The sequence below is a fragment of the Camelus ferus genome, chromosome 5 (assembly GCF_009834535.1).
Source record: "Camelus ferus isolate YT-003-E chromosome 5, BCGSAC_Cfer_1.0, whole genome shotgun sequence".
NCBI classification, from domain to species: domain Eukaryota; kingdom Metazoa; phylum Chordata; class Mammalia; order Artiodactyla; family Camelidae; genus Camelus; species Camelus ferus.
In genome coordinates, this window is record NC_045700.1 from 9,293,042 (window position 1) to 9,316,289 (window position 23,248).

A 23,248-nucleotide genomic window follows, 5' to 3' on the forward strand; every position below is an offset into this window, starting at 1 on the left:
AAACTGCACATAGGTAAGCTTGCTTACTGCTTTTACATACATTAACTTAAAAAGTTCCAGCGATCAAGTCCTTTTCAAAATATACAAAGGGAATTTCCAATTGTAAAGAGACGTACAGTGAATTCTTTTGGAAATCACTGGAGAACTCTCTCTCCCCAAATCAAAGCCCCATTCACTTTCCACAACAATCTGCACATGCCAGTGCATCTGGGTTGCACGCTGTCCATGTGGGGGAGGCTCTAGAAACCATTAAAAAGGACACCTGTACCTGGGCTGGGACCACAGCCACCAGCGACTCATTGATTTGTTCATGTGGTCATGCACCATTCTCTCTGTCAGCCAACGTTCGCTGAGTGTGTGCCCCTGACAACACTGAGCAGGGAGAGCTGGGGGTCTGAGGATCTGAGGAAGATTCGGCCAGAACCCCACATCCAGGAAGTAGCGCAGGTGGTTGCAAACCTAAGTGACAAGTGCTGAACCAGGGGTCTCCCACACATTCCCATGGGAGCAGACCGGGCACAGACAGTGAGAGGAGATTTGCAGCACAGATAACCAACCACAAAACAAGTAGCCTTAATATATAAAATGCTTAGTCAAATCAATAAGAAAACTTCATAGAAAAATGGGCAAAAAAGCTGAACAGGCATTTCATGAGAAGGAAACATTATTGGCCAATAAACACATGAAAGCATGCAGTCAGCTTCATTAGTAATAAGGGAAATAGAAAAATCGAATCACAGGAGATGCCATTTTGGCAAAAATTACAATGTTGATGATAAGGACGTGGAGTGAGCTGAGCCCTCAAACCCCACTGGAGGGAGTGAAGGTTCGGCAAAACCACTAGGCAAAAGTCTGGCAACATCTGTGAGCAGTATTACCCCATGACTCAGCAGTTTCATTCTCAGACACACATTTATTCTAAAGAATGGGTGGTCAATGAGGCCCGGAGGACGGGAGTAGAGTGTACACTGCAATAATGTTCAAAGTAGCAAAAACCTAGGTGCATCCAGATGCCTGTCAGTACAGACCACTTCAGAGTTGTAAGAACTAACAAATGAAGAACCCCACGCACCAGTGGGATAACTCTCTGGAACATTTCGCAACTTATGAAAATCAGGTTCCCAAAGAATCCATCTGCAATGATTCTATATATAAAAGCACACAGAGCAAAACTAAACAACGAATTATTAGGAGAGTCAGACATCGGTCGACCTGTGACAGATGCAGAGGGGTGGTAACTCCAAGTCCCACAGTGGAGGGGCCCCTGGGGCCTCAAAGGGACTGGCACTTCCCGGGTCCTTAGGCAGAGCAAGGAATGGTGGCCATTTATTCCTCTTTATATCTTAACCATGCTTTTGCCATTCTTCTGTATGTCTTCAATATAATAGGACCAAATGTTTTCAAGGACGGCTGGGTAGAAGTTGGCCCCTGGTTAGAAGCTGGCTGAGTGGATAGGGTTTCTGGGGTGGGGAGCGAAGCTATGTCCAGGGTCACCCAGTCGCCTCATGTTGGCTGCTCCATCTCTCTGCCCAGGCTCCCTCCCGGCCAGTCCCAGACCATCCGACAGGCCTGCTCTGCGGCAGACACACATCTGTATACACAAGCAATCCTGCCGACCCTCCGCTCACCCCGTTCCCCTCCCAGACCCGCTCACTCCACCAGACCCTGCTCCTCGCTCAGCTGTCACTCCCCGTGCACAGCAGACCCGTAATAAAGAAATTACTGTTTTCAGCTGACAAAGAGCAGATTTCTTCCTAAGTAAACACTGATGTTTTGGTAGGGAAATTAGGTTATAAAATTGAGCCTACAAAGGAGGCCATACAGATGGACGTGGTTAAGATCTAGCCACACAGGCAACAAGGGTTAATTCCACCGCCCACCTTTTATCACATTTTTTTTTTCACTCCTTGGAGCAGAAGGATAGGAAGGGGATCAGCTTTTTTAAACATTAAAATCTAAAAGCATAAAAAATAAATAAATAAATAAAAAAGAGGGATGTATCGAGGAGACTTTTTTCCTAGCAAAGTGATGATTTGTGCAGAGCTGATGGGCGTGGGCAGTGGTGAGGGTGGTAGGTTGTCTGGGGAGCCGGGAACCCAGCTGGCCCCCGGGGAAAGGGCCCTGAGGAAGCCATTGGGATTAGGCCCTCTCCAGTCACCTGGGTGTGGGTTAGCCTCTGGGTCTGTGGGTTCCGTGTCTGACAGAGGCTGAGCACAGCTGAGCTGAACCTTCCAGAAAGTCATGGCTTTATGGGGACGGTCATATCACAGGGCAAATTCAGGGGGCTGAAGGAGAGCCATGGGTGGGAATGAGACACGGGGTCTTGGAGTGTGGGAGGTCCTCTGTAAAAGGAGGGGCTTCATTAGACTTCACTGGGGGGTCTAGGTCTAAGTGAGGAGAAAGGGCCTGGGGGAACAGTGGGCTCCATTTAGGGAGACTCCCCCACAGTGAGCATTCTCTGACTCTGGCCTGACCTGCCAAAGTGTATGGAATTTCTTTTCCTGGATGACTGTCAAAACTAGATGCATAATCCCAAATAGTTTAGATAAAACGTTTTCTTAGAGGTGGGTGTGTTGCCAATTTTTACCAAGCTCTTGAGCCCTAAAAGAACAGGATGCCTCTTTCACACTGGCATCACTGTCTGCCTGGAAGTCGGGGCCCCTCAATGGGACAAAGCAACCCCAAGAAGGCCACGGAGCCCCGCCGGGCAGCCTGGGGTTAGGAGTAGGGGGGCACGGGGCAGGCCTCCCATGCCTTGCTGCAGATAAATGCTTTCCATTCCTGGCTTCCTGGTGCTCTGGGTTCCCCCAAATCCCCTTCAGGCACACCACTCTGGAACTGCCGATTTCTCCTCCTCTCCCTCCCAGGCCTTGAGATACCTGTGAGCAGCAAGACGGGACCTCCCTGGGCCCGCATCCCCCATACCTGATGCCAGGCTGGTACATCATAGGCACTGGGTGAGTGTTGTTGAGTGAACAAGTGCTAAGAACTTCCCCTGAGTTAGGCAACAATGAAATGCTACTTTGCTTGGGCGGGACAGGTCAAGTTCACATTTTAGGAATGCAGCTCCTGAAAGGAGACAATGAGGGAAGGGGATCCCACTGTCCCCAACATATTTCTTCTCCATGGATACCAGGACGCATAAGTGATACAGCAATGCTGGCTGTGGTGATGGAGGCTTGGAGAGCAGGGCAACAGGACTCAGGGGCAGGGCACTGCTCACGACTTCCCCCAACAAATGTTGACTAAGGCTGGCAGGAGCGACCCCAGGTGACAGCACTTGAGACAAAGATAAATCCAGCAATAATAAATTAGGCTCAACAAATGGATGCACTGGGGGAACTGACATCAGCCTCAACCCTGAGTGAACGACATGGACACGTGAAGCGGGGAAAGACCCTCCCACCTCAAAGGCCAATCTGTCCATCAACACCTGAAATTTTACTCTTAGTGATTAATTCCTTTGGGCGGATTACTGTACTATTCCCATGCTTGGCACCACGACTAATACACTGCAGCTCTAAGATCTACAATGAAATGCCCATTCTTCTCCAAGGACAGATTAGAGAAGAGCTTAGGCTTGAAGGTCAGATCTCACTTATGAGCTGAGTGATCTTGGGAAGCTCTTAAATTCTGGAATTTTCCAATTTTCTGCTCTATGAACTAGGAAGAATATCACAGGGCACGGAGAAGACTAGACACAGTGCCATGCGCTTAGCACCAAGCAGAGCGCTGTGAACGAAATGTGGATTTCCTTCTGGTGTCAACAGGAGGGTGAAAAGAACAAGTCATTGTCGCACGCTCACATGGTACCAGGAGCTGTTCCACATACTTCATATACACTCAATCACCTAATTCTCACAAGCACCCACTGTGGGGCACTGTTTTGTCTCCATTTTAGAGACCGGGAAACTGAGGCTGCTGGAGGTTAGACAGCCAGCCCAAGGATGTGACCCTGTTCTGTCTGCATCCTGGAGGTGTGGGATTGGAACAGCCCAAGATGATGGAGGGCCAGTGGGACAGGAGAGGAACCAGGAGGATCACCTCTCAAGCCTGCGGGACCTTTCCCCCGGACAGCCCCTCCCCATGCCTGCTCTGCACACCCTCTCCTGCTACAGACCCGCCTCATTTCTGCACATCAAGATTTGTTTCACTCCCGGGGTCCCTCCTGCCCTCGGCTGACCACACAGGTTTCTCTGCAAAGCCCAGAATCAGGCAGCTCCTCTTCTGTGAGGGCCAGTGTTCAGGAAAGATCAAAGAGCAGGCCGTCTTATCAGACACGCTCCTCATTAAACTTTTACAGGCAGATTCCATTATAAATGAGCCGTCTGTCCCATGCCGCAGAGCACGTTCCTGGAGACGGGGATTTGAAGCTCTCAGAACAGAAGCAGCTTTAGCAGAGGGGTCAGGATGGAGAGGAGGGCCTCTAGGGTCACACGGCCTGGGTTCAAGTCCAGCTGTGCGACTCACTAGAAGAATATCACTAAGACAGCAGTCAACGTCACCGTGCCTCAGTTTCCCCACATATCAACCAGGAGTGACAACGCTGCCTCCCTGGTAGGGTGCACGTGAGGGTTAGAGGACGTAATCCAGAGGGCTGGACACAGGCTGCTGTGACTGCACCCCACCTAGTCTGAGCCCAGCATCCTGCCACCCAGAGCAGGGAAAGGACCTGCCTAGACAGCTCTCTAATGGCCACTCCCATCACCGTGAGCCAAGGCCCCACTCTGTTCGTCACTCAGCCCTCAGACAACCCTGGGAGGAGGGGGAGCTGCCCTACAAACTGCCTCGTCCCGGGGTTTTCTGAGCTCCATGTCCACCTGCCATCCAGTTGTTCTGAAGAAGTGGTCAGCCACGCGGGTTTCAAGCAGCACCTCCTGAGGACGGACGGGCAGCGCGATCCAAGAGGGGAGGAGGAACCGGGCCCACCCAGCATCCTGGCCCGGGAGTCAGGCAGAGATGTCCTGCAGAAGATTCCTCCTTTCCACCAGTCTCTAGAAAGCATGCACATTTGCTGAGGGCAGAGAACGTTCTTGGCGAAACACAAACAAAGCCAGTCCTCTATGAAACGTGAACCTGGCATGCTGCATCCAGAATCAAAAAAGAAAATATTCGTGTATCTTTCTGCCCTCCTTGGTGGCTGGCTGAGGACAGAGCTGTCAGCTGGCCGAGGACAACGCAGGAGTCACAAGTCGAGCAGACCTCGTGTTTATTAATCTCACAACAAGCCAGTGCAGTCTTTACGGGACGCTGACCTTGGAAAAAGCCATCTTCAAACCCCCCCAGACTTGTAAGTTCATGAGCTCAGCTGGCAACAGCAAAGAAACTGCTTTCTTGAGAGAGGCACACCCAGAGAGGGGCTGAACATCCCCATTAATATGCGGTCGCCAGGATGAGGTACGGTTAAGACGTCCTGAACAGTTCTCTCAGGGGGACTCTGGGCAATCTGCACACATGACAAAGTGTGCAGATGATGGTGGGAGGTGGATGCCTTCGCACCCACCAGCTGGCGTTCCCGTGCTTTCCTTAAAGTACCTGGGCCAGTGAGTTGACTTTACATGAATTGATGGCTATGCCCCAGAGCCATCTGTCCCTAGCAAGAGCCCCCCACCCTCCACTTTCTCCCTGCCAGGTGGCCTTGGGCTGTGACCGCTGAAACAGTGCTCACCAACTACAGCTCAGAATCAAGTGATCTGCAGGAGAGCAATTAGTGGTGGTCAGGTCAAGGATTGATGCAGGTTCTAGGGGTCATGGATGTCACAGGTCAGGTATGGAGCCCAGCAAGTTGAGAGAGAAAGGGACTGCCCTCCCTGTGGTTGAGATGTTGCTGCTCTCCCCTTTGCACCCCTCCACCCCCACCACCAATATGCTCATGTCCTTCTACAGGCTGAGAATATGAATAGACTTAGGTCAACCTGTGGGCAGTGGATCTGTGAATGGGTGATGCAAAGGAACCAGGTGTGACTGAAGCATTGTGCTGTACACCAGAAATTGACACGTTGTAACTGACTATACTTCAATTTTAAAAAAAGGAGGTTTAGCTCAGTTGTAGAGTGCATGCTTAGCATGCATGACATCCTACGTTCAATCCCCAGTACCTTCTCTAAAAATAAACCTAATTACGGCCCCCACCAACCAAAAAAAAGGAAGAAAGAAAAGGAGCCAGGGGATTTTTAACACCCATATTTCAGTGTCATTATCACAGAGAGTAAAGGCCTTAGAGCCTGCCAGCTCTGAGACTCTGGACAGCCAATACACAGCTCTGGGCCTGCTTCCTTCCAGGGGAGGGGCTGCAGTGGTCCCCAAACTCTGGCCTGTGGGCACCAGTAAACGAGCAGTTTCCCAGGCCTCACTTCAGCGAAAGAGTCAGAACTTCCGGGTTCCAGCGCCTAGGAATGGGCGTCTTTGATGCATCCTATTCAGATTTGTAGCCAGGTTTCAGAACTGCACTGTGAGATGGTCTCTATAAGCCATCTGGGCTGGAGGCAGCTGGAATTGGTCCTCCCTGAAGCCTCAGGGCAGGGCTGAGATGGAAAGGACCCCACCAGCAGCTTGGGGAGTTGAATATTGATCCCAGCCTCCTGCAATGGGAACATAAGCTTCTACCCTCCAGGACATGAATTAATCCTAACCCAAGGCACTCCTACTTGTGTGACTGCACACACCGAGGAAGTGGGGAGCACCAGCTGGGGCTCCTGCCATGTCAGCCTCAGCCCTGGTCCCCACGACACCCAGAGAGACTGTTTCCAAGGGACAGGGGTGTGAGGGGATCCAAAGAGCTCCTCTTTCCTGCTAGCAGTCACCAGCTGATGGAGAGGCTGCAGGACCTTCTCTTCTGCCCTTGAGAATGGACTCTCGGAGCCACAGGAGTACGTCTCCATGGGCGGAGCAATCACAAGAGAACCACACGTGACCAGCAAAAACACTGTCCCCCCCAAACGTTTGTCACCCCATTACCTATGGTTTACACAGATAATAGATGCTGCACCAGGAGTCCATGTGCTATTTGCTCTTCTGGAACCACGTGAATATTAGTAAGCTGTGCAAGTCCTGCCGTGGGTTTGTACGTCCAGGTGACTGGGAACGAGTAGGGTGCGGGTGTCTATGAGGAAGCCATCCACGTGGGTGGAGCAGGTTGGGTTTCCACACTCTGGACCCACCCCTGACTCCTCCCATGGGGAGCTGCCTGTTTGGGGTGCTGTGTGACCAGCCCAGGCCCGGTTCCTCCTCTGCCCAGATCACAATGACAGCGCTAGCAGGTCTCCCTACCATGATCCCCCACTTCTCCTGTCCAACCTCTAACAGCTCCTACACTTGCTCTGAAAATAAATTGGACCACTCCCTCCTGCTCCTGGTTGCCAAAAGGATAAAATCCAAATCCCTTCCCTGGGGGAAAAAAGGCCCCTCCTCCCTCCATCCCCAGTGGTATTTCTTCAGCCCCATTTCCCACCTTCCCATGGCACAGCCACCAGTCAGCATCCTCTTCCAAGGTCACGCCGTGGCCTGCCTACCGCATGTTTCCAAACTGTGCTAGGTGCTTGATTCATATTACCCTATTTATTTTCAAAATAACTCCATAGATGGGGGAGGTACTGTTATTGTGTGCTTTTATAGATGAGAAAACTGAGGTTTACACATTCAGGTTGGTCGGTTGGTCACATCCCAAGGCTAGTGAGTTCAGCGCTGGTAGCCTGGCAGGGCAGGTGACAGGGCCCAGGAGGGCTGAGTTGGAGACTCCGCCCGGAGCCACGCCCACTGGGGCCGTGAGAGCCAATGGGCAGCAGTCCTGGGCGCCTGAGCAGCCCCAGTGGCTCTGACTAGGGCTGACAAGAGATGACACGGCACCTCATTTGCTTTGCAACGTTTGTGTAATTAGACACACTTGGCGAGGAGGAGCGAGCTATGGCAGGGGCATGATGGATTGGGTGCTCCACCAGGCTCCTGATCACATTAATCACGGAAGCCACGGCCAAGGGGCCCATGTTTCTCATAGGCTTTATCCTGTTTCCCACCTGGGGCACCCACCTTGGGTGATGGAGGGATGGGAAGGGTGGGCTCTGAACACTCACCATGCCCCCGACTGTCCCTAGGATAATGTGGAGCCACTGGAAGCCCGCCCCAGCAGGAGGCAGGCTCTGGAAACACAGTGCCGCTGCCCATCACTGGGGTGTTAACCAGGTGATCCACTCAGTGTGGGGGTGAGGGGCTGTGCAGCTAGGCTCCTCAGCCCTGGAGAAGCAAGCAGGCCCATTTGCTTGAGCACATGAAAGTCAGTGCACCTCTCTGAACTTCAGCCTCTGCATCTGTAAGATGCGGATTAGAACCCCATTTCACAGGACAATTGGGAAGGTAAACTCATCCAGCACACCAGACTTCAGCTCCCTGCACAAATGACTGCCACCCTTTACTGTCTTCTCCTGGGCGGCCAGGCTTCCCACTGGGGGCTGAGGTCACAAATGAGCTGAACAATGACATCCAGAGATGTCTGTGTCCTAATCCTTGGAACCTGCGAATGTTAACTTCTATGGGAAAAGGGACTTTGCAGATGTTAAGGATCTTGAGACGGGAAGGTTATCCTGAATTTTCAGGCCCAGTCACTGCTGTCCTTATAAGTGAGGCAGAGGGAGGAAACAGAAGGGGAAGAAGGCGCTGTGAGAAGAGAAGCAGGGAGTAAAAAAGTGATGTGGTGTGAGGCAGGGATGCAGGCTGCTTCCAGATGCTAGAACAGTCACAGAAATGGATTCTCGCCTGGAGCCAGAAAGTTCCAGAAGGAAATAAGCCCTGCCACACCTTGATTCTAGGCTCATAAGACTTACTTCAGACTCCTGGCCTCTAGAACTATCTGAGAATATTTGATTATTTTAAACCACCAAGTTTGAGGCAATCTGTTACCCCAGCAAACTCTACACAGCCATTAGGTACCAACTAAAGAGCCATCCAGAAGGCCATTTCCACAGGCCCCTGGCCTGGCCAGACCTCCTCTGCTGCTTGCCATCACTGCTGTGTGCTTCTCTGGGTGGTCTGCCTGCATCCCGCCCCTCACTGGCCAGGAAGGAAGCAGGCCCAGAGAGAGAAGGGAGGTGACCTAGAGAGAAGGGAGGTGACCTGTGTCCAACCCTGAGCCAGTGAATGGCAAAGCCTAGGGAAGTCTCAGGGGCCACCTCCTGGACACAGCTCTCCATTAGCCCAGGGAGCGACAGTATCAAGGGCCCCCTAATTCAGTGAAAGTTGCTGCCTGCAGCAGAGCATCTCAAACCCGAGCCTGCGGCAGTATCATCCATAAGATGTGTTAAACACAGATCGTGGGCCCACTCCAGACTCTCGCACCCAGCAGGTCGGGGCCAGGGCCTGAGACTCTGTGTTCCCAGCGGGCTTCCAGGCAGTGCTGTTGCTGACGGTCCAGAGGTTTGGGGAACCACTGTATTAGGGGACAGCACCCTCACAAAGGGCTATCATAAAGCTTTCAAGAAGGAATCGTCTGGACCTGTGCAGGGGGTCTATGGTCACACATATGCTCCCAAACGGGAGGCCAGTGTGTAGCCAAGGGCCGGGGCTCAGGAGGCCATGATTAGATTTCTAACTCTCCCAATCCCTAAGTGGGTGACCCTAATGATTAGTGATTTAACCTCTCTGCTGCTTCAGTTCCTTCATCCATAAAATGGGGATGATATGAAATGCTCATCTTACAGGGTTGTGAGAGGGTTAAATAAGATCAAACACATGAGGTATTTACAGCAGAGCCTATTCATGAGGTCAGTTATTTCGTGAAACAGCAGTCCTCAGCGATGGGGTCTTCTTACATCTCTGTTGCCCCTAGATACTTGGGGATATGTGAGCCAGGATGTTTCCTTGCAGTGACGCAAATCTGCGTGGACTGTCCCCCAGGGAGCTCTCAGCATTGCCTGTGTCTCTGACCGGCATGGGTCCCCTTGCAAGGGGGCACTTTGCTGCAGGCCTGCTGTGCCCAGGATGTCACGGAATCAGTCAAATATTTCTCAACAACAGAGAAAGAGCAATTCCAAAGCCTCCAGAAAAGGGACTCAGCTCCCTTGATACTCATAGGATTTTTGGATGCCACCAACTGAGCAATTTCCAGGTGAGCCACTAGCTCCAGGATCAGCACCTTCCAGAAGCTGCCTGAGCTGCGGGCCCAGCCACCTGCAGCGGGAAGAGCCCCAGAGCTGGGCCGAGGGCTGAAATGGCCTCACCACCCACCAGGTGGATACAAGCCTGCCAGCAGCAGGTCTAGTCAAGTGAGAACCAGCCACATGAACCAAAATAAAAGGCAAGTTCCCAACATGTCACAGGAGACAACCTGAAAGGGCGCCCAATGCCCAATGCCCAACTCTGGGCTGGTTTAAACAACACAACAGTGATAGCCATAGAGTACATAACTCACAAAGTAACACAGATCTCATCTACCTGATATAAATAAATGATAAAATCAGTTAATGGAGGAGAAGAGACGGCTCTTCCTTAGAGTAGAATTCTAATCAACAAATACGGAAGGAATGATGGAAATAGAAAATTATTTGGCAAATACTAGCAGTTACTGTTTCAGGGAAGAGTCATCACTGGATGTGAACGTTAGTGGATGAAAATATGATGAGAAACAGGACATTTACATATTATCAAAGTACTGCCCCACCAGATACGTATTAATTACAAAGGGATGAAGCCCAGCCGACCTCAACCTTAAGCAAGCGATCAAAGTTACTAGCATCTCCAGGGATGAGAAGTATTGCCGTCATGGGTCACCTGACACGATGGACTAGGAGGGCACCACACCCCTTCTATGGTAGTCGGCCCCCAACTGCATCGTCTGAATCTAGGCATCAGGCAACCCCAGGCAAACCCGAATCGAGGACATTCTATGCAATAACTGGTCCTTCCTCTTCAAAAGGGTCAAGGTCGTGAAAGACAAGAAAGACTGAGCCATGTCCTGGGTTAAAGATGTCTAAGGAGGGATGACAACTAAATGCAAGGGCTAAATCCTCAACAGGGGACCTCAGCAGGCAACTGACCAAATTTAGACAAGCTTTATAAGTCAGTTAACAGCACTATACTGGTCTTTGGTTATGTAAGAAGTGAACATTTGGGGAACTGGGTGAGGGTAGACAGGAAATCTTTGTATTCTTTTTGCAACTTTTTGATCATGTCTGAAATTATTGCAAAGTACAAGACATCGTGATGAAGAAAATAGAAGTCCCAGATTTGCTCTGTCTGAGGTGGGCAACGGGTGCCCGGAAATAGGGAAATAGGTCACCTGCCTCCCGCTCAGAGGTGCTGCTGTCCAGTCTCTACTTGTGGGTACTGAGAAGCAGGGTCCTGGGCATCCATGTTACTGGGGCAGATCAGAGCAAATACAGTGCTTTGCACATAGTGAGTGCTCTGCAAGCTTTTACTGACTTTATTCCAACGGGAGCTGGGAGAGGCTCCCTGGCAGGGTTGGTCTTCTATGGGAGGGATCCCGGGAGAGGGTTCTCCACAGCAAACACTGATTGTGAAGCTATTACAGCTACCATCGAGGTGGAAATCAGAGGAAAGCTCAGAGCCTGCTGGCTGGCAGGTGTGAAAATGGGTCATTCTCATGTTCCAGTGTGGGGGGAACCCAGGGAAGGGACCTCCTCAGTGTGGAGGATACCACGGCCCCTGGGAGGAGGTGGCACCTGAGCTGAGGGTCTGGAAGAGGCGGCCTGGAGGAGGGGACATTCCAGGCAGGCTGGCAGCAGGAGCTGAGGCTCAGGGACATGTGGAAGTTGTGTGTTCGAGAACCATCGATGGCAACTTGGTATGGACAGGTGAGGTGGCTGGGTCAAGAGGGTTCTTGGGGCCTCTTGATTTTTCCCAGGAGGTCCCCTCCAAGGTAGGTGGGAGGAGCAATGGAGATATAGGGGGTGGGGCGAAGGTTTCAGCGTCTCTTCTGGAAGCCAAATGGATGCGTAGCAAGAAGTCAAGTCTTTTGAGTCATAAAGACCAAGAAAAGTGATTATCAGCCATGGGCTCGGAGACCTCAGGTGGGAATGAAGAGGGGCAGGGGCAGGTTTAGTGTGACACACAGGTGACACACTCCTTCACGTGGGGGCCTCAGAGCAGGGAGTAGGGGAGGCTGCAAAGTATAACTGAGTTTGTCCTTATCAGTAGGGCAACCCTATCATTTATTGTCCAAACTGGGATGCTTGAGAGTGTGAAAGGGGGTGCTATGAATTATTATGCTGGGACAACTCAAATCTAAAGTCATGGTACTTATGTGAGGACTTTGGCCTGGAGGGCATCCCCACTGCCTGGGCAGGGAAAGAGCCTCAGGACACTTATGGATACACCGGGTCAGCCTGCAGCCTTGGAAGTAGTGATGTGTGAGGCCATTGTGAATCCCTCTCAGGTAACCACAGGGAAGCTGGGGTTCCCATCCCACAGCTCCCATTCACACAGGGTCTAGCGTCAATGCGCTCTTGGGTGACAAGTGTGACTGTCAACTCCGGAAGATGAAGATCAGGAAGTCCAAACAGAAAGAGAGAGGCAGGAGACCACTTGCCAGGGCGGCGGGCGGCAGGCGGAGGGCGGAACTTACCCATGTACGCCGTGGACAGAGGGAGGCTCGTAATGGTACCTCCCCTCCTGGTGTCTCATGTCAATCGGTAAGGGAGCGTGGAACGGTGGCAGAAGATGCGGCGGAACTGCGGAGGGGAGAGAAAAACAGGACTTCAAAAACTTTTCCCCTCCCTCGAAAAGCAATTTTCAAAGGGCTTTAAAGCTCCGTGAATTTCAGAGCAAGAGCAGTCAGGACAGGGGGCTCCGCGGTGCCCGGCTATCACACACCCACGAAGAGGGATGAATAAATAATCAAAGTCAGCCCGAGATCAGCCCGAGACCCCTCCATCTTTCACATAAAAGATCCCCAACCGCGCTCTTGACAAAGACAAGCAGCTAAGCGCTCTTTGAACTCGCAGAGATGACAGGCTCGGCCGCAAATCAGGGCTGACAGAGCCGGCAGGCTTCTTGCCCATCCCGGCCTCGGCTGTAAGTGGCCCGGGCAGCCCTGGGTCCGGACGCTGCAGTCACACAGGCTGGAAATATTTACCGAGAGCCATCTGTGAAGGCAGGGCCGGCTCCCGGCTGCGGCCAGCCTCAGGAAGTCCAGGTCCCATGAGCCGCCCACCCCGTCCTCTCGGCATCCTCCAGTGGACACCTATGTGGCTCTGTTAATTCTCCAGCTCTTAATATTAATTACTGACCCCAGGTGCGCTGGGGAGAGTGCCTCTGAGGTGCCAACACCAACACGTGAGTGTTGGTTTCCGGAGTGTGTCAGCCTCCTGCCTGCACTTGGCCTGCCCTCGACAAATCATCATGATAATTGTAGGATGCTCTTTGCTTATTAAAAAAAAAAAAAAAAGAAAATTCCTGGGTACCCTGGAGGCAAACATAATTACAGGCTTGAGGAAAACAAGGCTCTTTAGAAAGCAGTTACACTGGGAAAAGGGCTAAGAAGTGGACATTTCTCAGTCAACTCTCACTCAGGCTGAGGCCACAGGCCGGGGGGGGGGGGGGAGGTGGGTGAGTGTTGAGTCTGAATTGCTCAAGAGTTTAAAGAAGTCCAGGGAGGAGGTTATACCTCAGTGGGAGAGTGCCTGCGTAGCGTGCACAAGGTCCTGGGTTCAATCCCCAGTACCTCCGTTAAGTAAAATAAATAAGTTTAATTAACCTCCTCACCAGCCCCCACAAAAAAAGTTTAAAGAAATCCAACGGGTTTGTTTTCCATGTGCACAAATAATAATATGTAATAAATAATAAATGTAATAAATGCTTACAAAGGATGCTGTTTCTGTTTTCTGGTACTGTATTGTAAGTGTTATGAATTCATTTTTTATTGTGTAAAATATATGTAACATACAACTTACCATCTTAACTATTTTTAAGTGTCCTTTCTGTCTCTACAGATTTGACTGCTCTAGGTACCTCATATGAATGGAATCATACAGCATCTGTCATCTTGTGACTGGTTTATTTCACTTAGCATAATGTCCCCAAAGTTCATCCACTGTGACTTGTGTCAGAATTTCCTTTTTTAAGGCTGAATAATATTCATTGTATGGGTATACCACATTTTGGTTATCCATTCCCCTGCCAATGGACACTTGGGTTGACCACTTATGAATTCCTAACAAGAGGAAACTCTCCCCCTGACATTTTAATCTTAATTTTATGTATTCAGTTATATCTTCCTAATTCCACAATACTGACGCCTTCCACGCGGACTGGGAATAAAGAAAGCAAATCCTCTCAGCCTGATTAAGTCAATTTACCAAACACAGCCTCTACAAATCTTGGGGTCCAAGGCGACATGACACAGATGTGTTGCCCCATCCCTCTGGTCAGGCACTCCCTTCCAGAGATGGTGATTTCTGCAACAGCCACCCTCTTCTCCCTGTAGGTCTGTGTCCCCTGAGGAGATGAGGCACACCCCTGAGGGTGTGCAGCTGTGACTCTGAAAACAGTGTCAGGAGGACCAGGAGGCCCGTGGGAGCCAGAGACCCAGAGAGTAAAGCCATTGCTTCCCAGCTGCCTGGCTTTGAGCAAGCTCGTTTACCTCTGTCTCCCTGTGTCCATCTGAAAACAAGTAACATGTATTTCTCCTACCGCTCTGTTAACTGCTGTGAATGCTGTGTGGTGTGTGTTCTCCTCTGTTACTGATCTGTAAGCGTGGCAATGTGAGCTGAAGCCGATGGGTTGAGGACGTGGACTGAGCTTGTGGTGTGCTTTGCAGGAGTACTTGGAAGCAGAGTTCACCAGTGAGCTCGGGGTGTCTCAAAGGAGGGTGGAAGTTCTTTTTTATTATTATTATATTTTAAAATTATTTTATTTTGGCAGGGAGGTAGGTAATTAGGTTTATTTATTTTTGGAGGAGGTACTGGGGATCGAACCCAGGACCTCCTATGTGCCAAGCATGCGCTTTACCACTTGAGCTATACCCTCCTCCCCAGGGTGGAAGTTTTAATGTCTGTTAGCTATGCATAAGAAAGCTGTTTGCTGTAGTTCTGGGCCCTGTGCTTGGATGCTTTTTATAAGAGTTGTCAATGTTGGAAATTCTTAAATAAAACTGATTTAAATAAGATGTCTTTGTTTTGCAGCCCTAAACGCAAGAAATTTATAGCAGTTAATTCCCCCCCCCCTTTTCTTTGACCCTTTTGAGATGGAACTTTCACAAAGTTTCTTGGCAATCATTTATTTTGCTTCAAAAAAACTTATTTGAAAAGTTAAAAAAACAAAAAGCAACAAGTCACAGTAACTACCGTGAGGGTTGCCATGAAGACAAAAAGTTCCTGCGGAGAGGTACTGGGCCCAGCACCTGTGCACACAGACGCGCTCTGTACGTGTTACTACTGATGACGACAATTATCACTAACATTTGGAGCCCTGCAGCCCATAATCAAACCAGGACTGCACCGTTTACCAGCTGTGGGGCCTGGAACAAAGCTGCTCTCCGCTTACTGCAAACCCTGGGGAGCGCAGAGGGCTGGGGCTGGCCTGCTTACACACTTGGAGACAAACTGGGCTTCCCCAAACCCCTAGGGGAGTCAGCGGGGAAGCAGTAGTCACTTCCCCGGATATGTAGGAAAGGGTCTTTATATGTGTGTGTTTTTAATGTGGCCAGGCAGACCAGATTACAGTATTGTTAACAAAATAAACATGGTTTGCTTTCTGAATAGACTTTCTGAAGGTTTCCCTGCATCTCCAAAAGCCCTCTGTGGCAGCCAGGGTAGGTGTTAACTGTGCCCATTTCACAGATGAGGAAATAGAGGCCAAGGGTGATTTCAGCCCGAAGTCACAGGGCTGAGCAATGGCAGAGCCAGGAGGAGAATCCAAGGCCCTGGACAGCTGGTCACGGACTTTTCCCTGCGCCTAGCTCAAATGAACACTCAGAGGCAGTCCCTGTGTGCAAGGGCGATCCCTGGGCCCTGCCCCCACCTTGCTTACATGTTATATTTCACAAACGCTCACACAGTACCAGGCCCTGCTCTCAGTGCTTTGCAAACATTAACTCCTGAGTCTTCACTGCAATCCCAGGCTGCATTCACCCTAGAATTCCTAGTCTTCCCACTGAGCATCCCCAGTGCCCCGGGGTACTCCTTTCCCCCATGATCTTGCACCTGCAGAGGCTGACAGGGGTCCCCTGATGCCACGAGAGCCCAAACCTTCCCCTCCGCCTCGCCAGGTATGAGTGCTCTTCTCAGGATGGATGCAACTTCATCCAGGTCTTAAGAGGAATAAAATCTACAGGAATGATGTGCTCATGGTAGTTACTGGGCAAACATGAAACAGGGGTGGCACGGGGACTGACCCGGCTGCTGCACAAGACCAGGCTGCGTGTGCACACGCGTGAGATTTGGGGGGAAGAGGAGCCTGGGGCTTCCTGGCAGAGGCATAAGGGACGGCTTCCCAGAGCCCTGCTGCAGCTGGGGCTGCTCCCTCTTTTCTGCCAGGTCCTGGGGTACAGGCTGTGGAGGTTACCAGGGCTGCAGGTCATGACATCCCCCAGCCACTGCTGCTCTCTGGGCAGCTGACATCCATGGAATGATCAGGTGGCAGGGGCTCTGGCCACACCCCTGCACCCCCATCCTTATCCCCTTAGAATCCTCAGGGCCAGCCTGAGAACATGCGTCAGAGGTTCCTCCCATCCCTGTGTTAGGTCGGCCAGCCGCTGGAGTGTGGCACTCCCCGCTGGGTCAGGAGAGGAAGTGCCACAGATGCTCATTTTTAGTGAGGTCAGCTGTCTTGCAGGGATCTGCTTATGGTTCAGTTTGACCATCAACCCTGTTCTTATCCCCATTTTCCAGGAAAGAACATTGAGGCTCAGAGTGGTGTGCCTCTACTTCTAGGAGAGTAATGATCAGGCAGTTTGTGATATCGTTGTGCTGGTTTCATTGTCTCCCTACTCGGCCCCACGTCCCTTCCCGGAGCCTAGCCCGGCCCAGCAGCCAGCACACAGCAGGCCCTCAGCAAACAGGGCCCCTGAGCACTCCCAACACAGCAGCTCCCAGTGCTGGCCCAGGATCAGCTAGGAAGGAGCAAGGAATCCAACCCTGGGACCTGCTGTCCAGACCCCTCTGCCCACTCTCAGAGAATGACACAGTCCATTCACATCAGGGTAGCAGTCACTGTAGGAATAGCAACTCAATCATTTGTTCATTTATTCATTCATTCATCCCCCTCGTGTCAAGTGCTTGCTGTGTAGCAGGCACTGTCCCAGGTCCTGGGAGGTGTGTAGTGACAAGGCAGCCCTCCCTGCTGCCGCCACAGAGCTGGAGAGCTTCCCCGATGAAAGGAGACAGGTAGTGAACAAACCAGAAATACACTTACGACATCACATCAGGGGTGATGAAGTGAAGAAGGAAATGGAGCAGGGTGAGGGAACAGAGGGGCCTCGGATGACGTGCAGGAGGAAGTCAGGACTCTCCGGAGGACAGGATGCATCTGGCGGGGGTGGGGGCGGGGACCGTCAGTGCAAAGGCTTGGTGCCTGGCATGGGGAAGAGCTCAGTGATTTCAGTGCCCGGGCTACCTGGGCTGGAGCAGAGGGATGGAGCTGGGGGAGACAGAGGTCTTACAAGACCGGCAGGCTCTGGGAAGACTTTGGGATTTTTTTTTTCTGGGAGATTTGGGAAGCCCCCTGGGCCACCCTCCCCCTTCAGCAGGGAGTCACATGCTCTGCTGAAATTTTTCAAAAGGGCACCATGTGGGGCACGGCGTGTACTGGCCAGGGATCCCAGACTGGTCCTGCCACTAGGTGGCCCTGGGACTTTGGGGAAACTGTGTCCCCTCTCTGGGCCTCATGTTATCCTTCTGTACAGCGGGAATTAGATGAACTCCAACTTCCTTCCTACCAGAACAATCCTGCTGTTGTGAATGGCCAGCAGCTCCCTCAGGTCAGAGCCATGCTCGTCCCAGCCCACGACACACTGATTGAGGAGGGACCCTGAGCAGGTCACAGAGGGGGCTCTGGGTGCAAGTGTTCTTTTGTCTTTACAGCCTTATCTGACCTAGTGGCCCTTCTGAATCCACTCAGACCACCAGCCCCAGGCCCTGTCACCTGAGCCCACCTGTCAGACAACCTTCCCCCAACCTGGGACTGGCTTTGCATCCTCAGGTAAACTGAGGGATGAAGGTTGACTCTGGTGGACCTTTTCAGACCAGCACCATCCCTGCTGGCTCTCACAGGCCCCTGCCGGAAACATTCAGAGAGGAACGCTTTGCTTAGAGCCCCTCGGCCAGGCTGAGGGAGGAGGAAGCCCACTTTGGACTTCTGCAAGAGATCACTGCAGCCCGAGACCGAGGTCAGCACCCAAAAAACCTAGGAGGGTAAGGGACAAGGGCGGCCGCCTAGTGATGTATGGAAGGAGATCCTTCCACACATTGTTTTCATTGTGGGCTCTTTTTTCAGCTTAAAAAAAAAAATCCAAACTAAATCATGTTCTTCCGGCAGAGGGGGAACACACACACACACACACACACACACACACACCATATGCCATTTCAAAGAAATGGCTCTCTTTTTAAGTTTCTGAGAAAGAAACTCTAAGATGGGAATTTTCTATGGCTCACCCTTCCCCCTCTAAAAAAAAATGCACATTTGTTTTTGATCCTACACAGAAGGCCCAACAGTTTGAGAAGCTGAGGATGGTGACATGATGGCAAAAAAAAAAAAAAGGAAAAAATCAGAATTTTTCTGCACTAAGGTTTAAACGCCAAATGGTCCTTGGCTGGTGGTCCCAGGGGTGAGGGGATGTTTGTGTCGGTGGTGTCCTTGGTATAAGATCTCGCTGTCTGAGTGAGTAGGGCACTGAAAGGGGGCAAGGAGGGTCTTCCCTGGAAGCCCGGCTCTAGTTAATGCCCCATTAATGATTCTGGTGAATTACTGCTGGAGAGGATGGGGTCGGGGTCAGCAGAGGGTCCAGACAAAGAATCGGAAAAACTGGGTCATCGAAACAGGATTAGGCAGCCAGGTCAGCAGCCACAGGAATTCTCCTAGGATGAAGTTATGTGTTGCTACAACGTAGAGGCACTGCCCTGAGACTGGGCTCAGAGAGGGCCCGAGAGGCTGGCCCACAGATGGAGGGGCCAGCCACGGGGAAGAAGCCATCGCCAGGAGAGACTGGACGTGTCGGGGACACCCTAGCCCCAGAGGGGGCTATCCAGTCCCTAGAGATTAGCGCAGTGTCCAGTTACTGTGGTCGTTCCGATCAAGACTGCAGGAGAGAATGAGCTCCAAGCACGTGGGCTCCGAGCCTGGGACCAGGGGAGAGAGGGGTTTGGGAGACTGGGGGCCCGGACAGGGCATGGATCCCCGTCCTTCTCGGGCGGCTGACCAGGCCCTGGGGTCGCTGTGCAGGATGCTGGTTCTGTGGCTCCATCATGGACACTCTGACAGGCTCCAGGTGGCCTCTGAGAAGCTGAAATGGACGCACTCCAATTTAGCATGGCTCTGGAGACCAGGAAAGGGCTTCTTAGCCCCCAGTTTCTCTTGAAGCCTGAGGGACTCTGCTTTGGGATTCCCCATTCATGATTAATTGAGCACGTTCTTTCCCCTTATAATTCCTTGTATCTTCAGTAATATCCAGTGCAGCTGTGTCACTAACTTTCTTAGAAGAAAATGGACCTTGGGAAAGTCACAGTAACAAATTCACACTACTGTACGGATGACTAACCAGGTTGCTTTCCCCTCAAGAAAGGACCAAGCAAGAAACAAGCAAGTCTGTATCTTTGGAGAAGGAAGGGGCTAGTGTGGCGGAGAACAAAAGAAAAACAAAACAAAACAAAACAAAACAAAAAACCAGCAGGAGACTTGAAGTCAAGCACAGAAAACTTTATAGCTGGACTGAAATCCGCCTTGCTCCTGAGTTGTCCACCTTTCAAATGACAGTCCTAAGGGGGTGACCTGTTCCCATGGCCGGAGGAGCTCAGGATAGGCGTAGAAAGCATGCGAATCACAGATCCAGACAGACCTGGATGTGAACCCCTGTTTCATCATTTTCTAAGCAAGTGATGAGGCCTCTGAGTTTCGGTGTCTTCTTCTGTAAAATAGGATGACATAAACTCAACTGTTGTGCAGCAAATTATAGTGTCTGCGCAGAGCGGAAGCTCAGTAAGTGGTAGCCCCCTCCCACATCACTGTGAATCTCAGGAGATGTAAACAAGGCTCATGACCGAACCTTTTCCCCATCCTTGGGGTCAGGGGCACTGAGATGCCTCAGACTGGATCTCAGATGCTCCATCCACCACTAGCAGTGCACACTACATGGACCACTGTGTTACAGAGTGGGGATGGGCAGAAATGCCGGGTCATGGGCTTCGGGGCACTGCAGGAACATTCTGCTACAAATGTACCCCGGCTGAAGCCACTCCATTCCCACAGGGCTCACTGCCGTGAGGCTCAGGCTGGAGGCTCCAAACGCCAGTGGTCCCCACTGTTCTTTTCCTACTCTTGGTGCTGCACTGGCCAAGGCAAAACAAGCAAGGGAGGAGGGGACTCGCAGGTGGCCTGATAGTCCAGTGAAGGCCGCTGTAAATTTCATTTAAAGGTAGCTTTTAAAAACAGCCATATCACCCTGTGCTGCAGCAGCTCTTGGGAGAGTCAGTGGCAAAATAAGCCCAAGGTCCCAGGCAGGTGATGGCTCCGTGTGCTGGAGGGCGGTGGTTCAGAGGATGGAGATCCCTTTTATGATCTAATTTCCTGACATCAAGCCCAGCTCCTCCCTAGAAAGCGGGTGGGATTGAAGGCCCAGATGCGTGCACCTCTGAGGAGGGCTCTCCCATCAGAGGGAAGAGCGTTCCTCTCCATGTCACCCTGAATGTCTCTCTTGATTGATTAAACTGTTGACTCATGGAGGGGAGGGTATAGCTTAAGTGGCAGAGCGCATGCTTAGCATGCACGGGGTCCTGGGTTCAATCCTCAGTACTCCCTCCAAACAGAAATAAATAAAAAACCTAATTACGCCCCCCCCCAAATAAAAAAAAACAGTTGAACTCTTTGGGGAATGAGAATGTGAAGGTGCTTTGTAAAAGAAAAAGTATTAGTTTTGGGGAAGGAATGACATCTGTGCCTCAATTCACGGAGAAGATCAGCCAGCCCCTGAGCTGATGCTGGACACTGGCTCGTGGCCTGCACGGTCAAGGTCTACATTTCAGCACTTGAAGCTGGGCTCCTCTCCAACCTCACGCTCCCTCCCACTTCTGGGGAGACCCCAGGCTCACTCCTCAGGGAAGGTGGAGCTTCTTCCTCCCCAGAAGATACTAGAAATGACGGCACCAGCTCCAGAGAAGACACTGGATGCTCCCTCCCTCAGCACGCAGGTCTGACCGAGGGACATGATGGCCCCTCTAACAGGGCCTTGACCTGCACAGGCTGCCGCCTCCACCAGGTCCAGCTCCTCCTCCTGGACAAAGTAACGGGCTAAAGCATCAGAGCCAGGAGGGAGGAAGGTGTAGACGGGTCCAGGAAAGCCTCATTCCCAGTGGCCAGGCAAGTCTGCATCCAGGTCTGATGCAAATGGCACTAATTTTTTTTAAAAAATTCTTTTGGGAGGTAAGGTAATTAGGTTGATCGATTGACTGATTTAATGGAGGCACTGGGGATTGAACCCAGGACCTCATGTATGCCAGGCACGCACTCTACCGCTGAGCTATATCCTCCCCAGCAACTGGCACTATTATTCCCAATAATAAGCCCCAGGACGGGCTGCTTCCAGAGGCCTCTCCTGATGCCCAGGCACTGCCTCACAGGAAGCACTTAATAAGAATAATCATATCCTGAATGGCATTCTAAGCGTGCAATTAAAAAGCGTTTTTGTCTCACTTGCGGGAGGCGGTGGGGGTGGGAATAGAAGGGGAAAGTTAAAATCAGACAGGAAATTCCAACACCACAAGCTGGCTGGTGTCCGAGGGGCTGAGGTCCAGGCTGCTCTTGCAGCCAGACCTGCCCCCACACAGAGCTTGGCAGGACCAGGGCCGCGGCTGGGCCCGCCCCACAGCCACAGGCTAGCCTTTCCAAGAAGGTGTTGCTTGACAAAATATGACAAAATAGCTGCTGGAAAGAGAGAGAGCCGCTGGGCTGGGGCCAGGGCAAGCCACTCCACCGGGGGCAGTGCTCTGAGGCTGGTCTTGAGGGCGGGGTGGGCAGGAGGCAGAGAGGAGGGCGCATTCCACAGCTGGACCAAATGCCACAGGGAGAGTCCCCACTCGAGTGCCACGTGGCCCTCACAGCATGAGAGCCTGGGCAGTCCTGGGACCTGTCCCTCTCTGCTATAGAATGTTTCTGTCACCCCTACATTCACATGTTGAAGTTCTAATGCCTGATGTGACAGTATTTGGAGGAGGGATTAGGTTGTGGGGATGGAGCCCTCATGAATAGGATTAGTGCTCTAATGAAAAGGACCCAGAGAGCTCCCTGTCCCCTTCCACCATGTGAGGACACAGTGGGAAGTGGGCACTTTATAAGCCAGGTAATGGGAAGTCACTTGACATCGAATCTGCTGGTGCTGACCTTGGGCTTCCAGCCTCCAGAGCTATGAGAAATAAGTGTCTGTCGTTTGAGCTGTCAGTCTGTGCTACTCTCGTTACACAGCCTGAGCTGACTGAGACACTCTCAGAGGGAGGTAGTAAGATAAGGGAAACAGGCCATAGGAGGCAGATGGGACCTGGGCCAGAGGCCTCGGGTCGTGAACAGCACTGAGATGGTAGCTGCTCCTCTGGCCAAGCCTAGCCCCACCACTTATGCACTTAACCTCCCTGTGCATCTGTAAAATATGGGTAGTGACAGGACCCAGATCAGAGGGAGACTGTGAAGCAGAGATAAGCTAATATGAGTCAGAGCTCATGCAGGCCAGGCACACAGTAGGGCCCCAGCAGTGCTGACACGGCCATCTCCACGGACCTCCTGCCCCTTCAGTGAGGTCTGGGAGATTGGGGGGCACTCGAGGGGGACACTGGGGAGATCCCTGCCATCATGGGGAAGGGATGAGCTGCCCGTCTGTTAGGATAGGCAAGTGGGGTCCCACATTACAGACTCTTAAGACCAAAAGAAACTTGGGAGAAGGTCAAGGCCGATTAAATTTGAAAACTGTCTGGGCCACAGAATCTGTTCCAAAGAAAATAGGACGCCAAATGTAGGATCCCCCAAAATCTACAGATTTGAGGCCCAGGGGACTGTGGCTCCAAAGGTGTCCCCCACAGTCCTCCGAGGAACCTTGCAGAAA

General features: G+C 51.7%; 1 protein-coding gene across 1 annotated transcript in view; it reads right to left on the reverse strand.

Annotated features, from left to right (window-relative positions):
* The window catches only part of GLI2 (GLI family zinc finger 2), a 180,954-nt gene that overhangs the window by 49,060 nt on the left and 108,646 nt on the right, over positions 1 to 23,248 (reverse strand). Inside the window, 1 exon segment of the mRNA XM_032479289.1 lies at positions 12,572 to 12,677. Coding sequence (XP_032335180.1) covers positions 12,572 to 12,677 — 106 coding nt within the window.